Source organism: Alnus glutinosa, chromosome 1 (assembly GCF_958979055.1).
Source record: "Alnus glutinosa chromosome 1, dhAlnGlut1.1, whole genome shotgun sequence".
In the NCBI taxonomy this organism is placed as follows: Eukaryota; Viridiplantae; Streptophyta; class Magnoliopsida; order Fagales; family Betulaceae; genus Alnus; species Alnus glutinosa.
Genome location: NC_084886.1, coordinates 27,944,413 through 27,949,056, shown reverse-complemented (window position 1 = coordinate 27,949,056; position 4,644 = coordinate 27,944,413). Strand labels below are relative to the sequence as shown.

Here is a 4,644-nt window from a genome sequence, read left to right as displayed (position 1 = left end):
TTCAAAGGGACTGTCTCGAGTGTTGTATCCTCTGGTTTAGTCCAACCAGTTTCAACAATATTCCAACAGTCAATAGATTTTAAAAAGAATCACATCCGAGCTTTCCAATAGCCATAGTTCATACCATCGAAGGTAGGAACAGAATTAAGAGTTTGAGACATAGTAGCAAATAGAGTGTACCAAGCTCTGATACCAATTGAAAATTGAAATTGACTTCTGAAAAATAAAGTGTGTGCAACAAGTGTCAACAAAAATTAAGCACAGTGGAAAATAAAAGACACACAGTTTTTGTTGACGAAGTGGAAATTCAATTAAGAGAAAAACCACTCCGGGGCAGACAAACCCAGGAATTCCACTATTCAGAAGACGAAGCTAGATACAAGATAGTAACACTCACATTCACCCGATGCAGTGGTCGTACCTTGCTCTCTGACGTGTAACCCAACATGAACACTTCCCAACCAGGTCTCCTTCCTGAAAGGATCTTCAATGGAATTCCATACCTTAGAGCCGACCTCTAAGATAGACTTCAGTTGTAGCGCAGTACACTTGAAACAGCTTCAGAGGGATCTTGAACTTCTCTGAGCTCTTGTGGAATTCAATACCGAATTCTTACAGTTCTCAATGCCCAGGGGCCTCTATTTATAGGCTGGGGTGTAAAATGGGCGACTGCTGCAATATGTACGGACGCCGTCCGGGCGGTGAACGTGGGCCGTCCGGACGGACAACTGTACGAAAGGATTTTCCAAAAATTTCGCTGAAAATCTTTCCTGTTTAAGACTTGCTTCCGAACGGTTAGACACTGACGTCCGGACAGTCTCACGTCCGCTGCAAGTAATTTCCTTATAAGGCTTCGCGCGTCCGGACCAAGGGGGAAGAACGTCCGGACGGCAATTCTTCAACACGCAATTTCCATATCTGCTATGCGTGCGTCCGGACCATGAGAGGCCGATGTCCGGACGGTTGAAGTCGAATCGGTAATTTCCATATTAGTTGCATGCGCGTCCGGACCAAGGCTGACTGACGTCCGGACTGTGATATTTGAATTGCGATTCTTGCCTTATTTATGATCGCGTCTGAACGGGAAACTACATCGTCCGGAAGGTGTGTCAATCTTCCCATATACTGAACTTGGAAAGAATTTGAAGCTGATCGATCACTGATGGACGTCCAGACGGGCTGTTGAGAGGTCCGGACAGATGCAAGCTGGAACAGAAGCTTCTCGACACAGTGTAGGGTCCAGACGGAAAAGATACGTCGTCTGGACGGATGATACTGGTCTGTCTGGCGTCTGGTTGGGATGAATACGTCGTTCGGACAGATGGAACAGTGGACAGATGGGTGTTCAGACGGGATGATACGTCGTCCGGACGGCTGACAGGGAATTTGAAATCTTCTATCTTTTTCACAGTGCAGAGTCTTCTGAAAATACTCTGACAAGTGGAATCCCTGTTTACAGTATCTTTACACATAAGTGATTATGTCCAAACACAGAATGAGGCCAAAATACTAACATGTAATATACTCACTTTGGCTACTAGGTATTTGGCTTAAAGATGGATCCCCAATCAAAGCCTTGTAATGTACCACATCATTATCACATTGCATGACACATTAATACTAACACAACATTTTTGACTCTAAATCCCCACTTAGCTCTCGAATTGCTCAAGGACTAAGGCTCGTGGAAAACCCATAAATTTCTAGGGTTCGATTTGACAACCCATTAACCTAAAACAATAACCCATAAGATTATCTTAAGGTTTGACAACAAAATTCATAATTGAAAAGCTTAATTTCTCAACAAAAGTGAAATTCAATGCTTGGAGATGATAAAAAATAAAATAAAAAATAATAATAATAAAAAAACTCCAAAACACACAATACTTAAAGAAAATTGAGAGATTAGACTCAACCCCTCAAAAATCTACCCAAAATCTAAAGGAACTTGGATTTTCGGACTTAACTCAAACCAATCGGTGAAAACCTAGTTTCTACCCCGATGATCATGTTTTCGAAATCATATTTGAGTTTGGAAGCTTTAATATACTAGGATCTAGAGTTTTGTCACAAAACCCTAGGAGAGAGAGAATTGGCGTGAGAGAGGAGGAATTCGAAGAAAATGAGTTGAAATGGGCTCATTGGTGTTTTAAAATGAGGCTTGATTGGACACTTAAATGGCCTGTCCAAACACGCGCAAGAGGAATAATGATGTGGATTTTTTTTCTACTTCAATAATAATACCACTCGCAATAGAACGAATCGTTGTAGGATAATGTCTATATTGAGGGTGTCGATCCACAGGGAATGTATTGGTTGCATGCATCAAGCTTTAATAAAATCGGTCCAAATTTATCCTTTGGAAAGTATGTTGTTTTTTTGTGATTTTCAAATTGTAAACTACTAACAGAAATTAAATTCTACAAAGTAAATTAAAGTTGTATGAAATGATATGGGAAACTAGGGAATTGATTTCACCACTATCCTTGTACCAATGGCTATCATGTTAACATGGGACATTCATTTTAGTCATGATATTACCCTTGTGTGGTTGTCAATCACACAACAAAGTGTCAAGAAAATATCATCATTAAAAATAAGCATACCCCATCTTAAGACTAGTACGGATCATCTACCTAAGCTAGGGTGTAGCATCATCCGTCTATCCTAGGCATGAAGTATCAAATTTATTAACTTAGTTACATGCGAACAATGATTAAGTGTAGCCCATCTTAAGATTAGTACAAATCATCTACCTAAGCTAGGGTGTAGCATCATTTGTCTATCCTAGGCATGAACTATCAAAACCTCTTGTTGCATGTTCAAAGAATACCATTGCATAACCATTACACTTATCATTTTTTTGGATGACAAATATAATTTGAGTACAATCAAAATGATAAGCTTTCTAGATAAACATTTCATCATGATTGCATTTAACTTTAAAACCAATTACGAAAATGTAATTCTCATAGTTATACAATCATCAATGCCCAAAATAAATATCCCAAAATAAAACACAATTAAGCCATTGATACTTGGATAGGGTTTATCAAAACCCTAGGAGGAGCTTAGCTATGCATGGAGAGCCTTTGAGAGGTTGGTGTTGAAAACCCTTCCATCCCCTTGCCGTCCACCGAAAGTTTCTGCCCCAACAATTCTGCCTCAAAAATTCTGCACCAACAATTCTGCACCTACAATTCTGCACCAACAATTCTGCACCTACAATTCTGCCCGAAAAATATTCCTCCCTTACAATTTTGCCCGACTCTCTTTTATTCACTGCCTTCCTCCTGATTGGTCTCCTTTGTTTTCTTTTGTTTTTCTCCGCCCATGTACTGCTGTCCTTGGGTATGAATGTGTGATGGGAGACAAGAGTGGAGTGATTATTATTCTCTTAGTGGATGCAGCCAGCAGGTCTTGGAAGTGGGAGAGAAGTTGCTGCCCATCACGAAGTGTTGCTGCCTAGTGTGCTGTGCTGCTGCCTAGTGTGCTGTGCTGCTGTCCTTGGTGCTTTGTGTAGAGTGGAGCTGCTGTCTTCCAGGTGAAACAGGCGTGCATTGCTGTCCAGGTGAGAGGAAAAGGTGCAGAATGGTGCATGCTGGCCGAATGGTAAGGTGCAGCCCATGCTGCTGTGCTGTCCAGCAGCTTTGCAAGGAGAGGTGGGTTCGGTTGGTGCTGCTGCCTTCTCATTTCCTGGATTGTTTATTGCAGGAGCTACAGGTCTGGCTTGGGCGTGAGGTGCTGTCCAGCAGGTGGCTGCCCACGCTCTTGGAGGGAATCGGTCAGCTTTGGAGTTGCTGTCCGAATGGTGCTGCTGGCGTGGAGGAAGCTGCCAGGCGTGTCCTGCTGCCCATGCTGTCCATTCGGTGCTTCAGCTCCCAAGTCTTGTGCTGCTCTTCACGTGTTGTCCAAGTGCAGAAGAGAGTTGCTGCTGTCCCCTTGAGTGGAAGGAGGGATGTTGTTTCCAGCAGCACTCGAATAAGTGCTAGACAAGAGTGCAATTCAGTGCATGGGTTTTGGAGGTGCAAGCATGCATTTCCTTGTGCTTCCCTTTTGGTTTCACGCATTGCTATAGCCCAAAGAACATTCTGGATTTCACCTCCACGTGCACTACTTTTGGTTGCCAAGTTCACATCCGTAATTGGGACTTAATCCCATTTCTTTGCAATTCCTTCATAAATACCATTATTTTCTTCCAATGACCTAAAAAACACTTAAATACTAAAATTCGCACAAGACATTAGAAAATAATAAAATTAAGGGTTTAACTAATATAAATTAAGGGGTCCAAAAATACAATATTTGTGACACATCAAATAACAGATATGGACTTTCTGTAAGGCCCGTTCGGACACAAAATCGGTCTATCCGGACATGCGTAGAAATTGGGACTCACTAGAAGTCCCGTCCGCAGGTCCGTCCAGATACGGCAACGAAAACGATGTTTCTGCGAAGCCCATGCGGACACTAAATGAGTCCTTCTGGACCCACAACAATGAATAAACCTATTGACTATCCTATTCGGACACAGAATTGGTCCATTTGGACGCACAACCCAGAAATTCAATTCTAAGGTTTTTCTTCCTTATTTTACCCAATTTTTTCCTTAATTAGTCTAATTCATGTTTTAACACTTTATTA

At 41.8% G+C, this 4,644-nt stretch overlaps 1 protein-coding gene across 1 annotated transcript; it reads left to right on the top strand.

Moving 5' to 3' along the window:
* The first annotated feature begins 3,274 nt into the window (after positions 1 to 3,274).
* Positions 3,275 to 4,202, top strand: LOC133865376 (uncharacterized). The gene is made up of 2 exons (XM_062302087.1): positions 3,275 to 3,612; positions 3,715 to 4,202. The coding sequence occupies exons 1-2, from the start codon at positions 3,592 to 3,594 to the stop codon at positions 4,153 to 4,155; spliced, it is 462 nt and encodes a 153-aa protein (XP_062158071.1). The 5' UTR covers positions 3,275 to 3,591; the 3' UTR covers positions 4,156 to 4,202.
* The last annotated feature ends 442 nt before the right edge of the window (positions 4,203 to 4,644 follow it).

Excerpts from the sequence above, each read along its gene's own strand:
- LOC133865376 (XM_062302087.1), top strand. The coding sequence starts at position 3,592 with ATGGTGCATGCTGGCCGAATG. Across the intron at positions 3,613-3,714 it reads TGGTGCATGCTGGCCGAATG|GAGCTACAGGTCTGGCTTGG; the intron begins GTAAGGTGCAGC and ends TGTTTATTGCAG.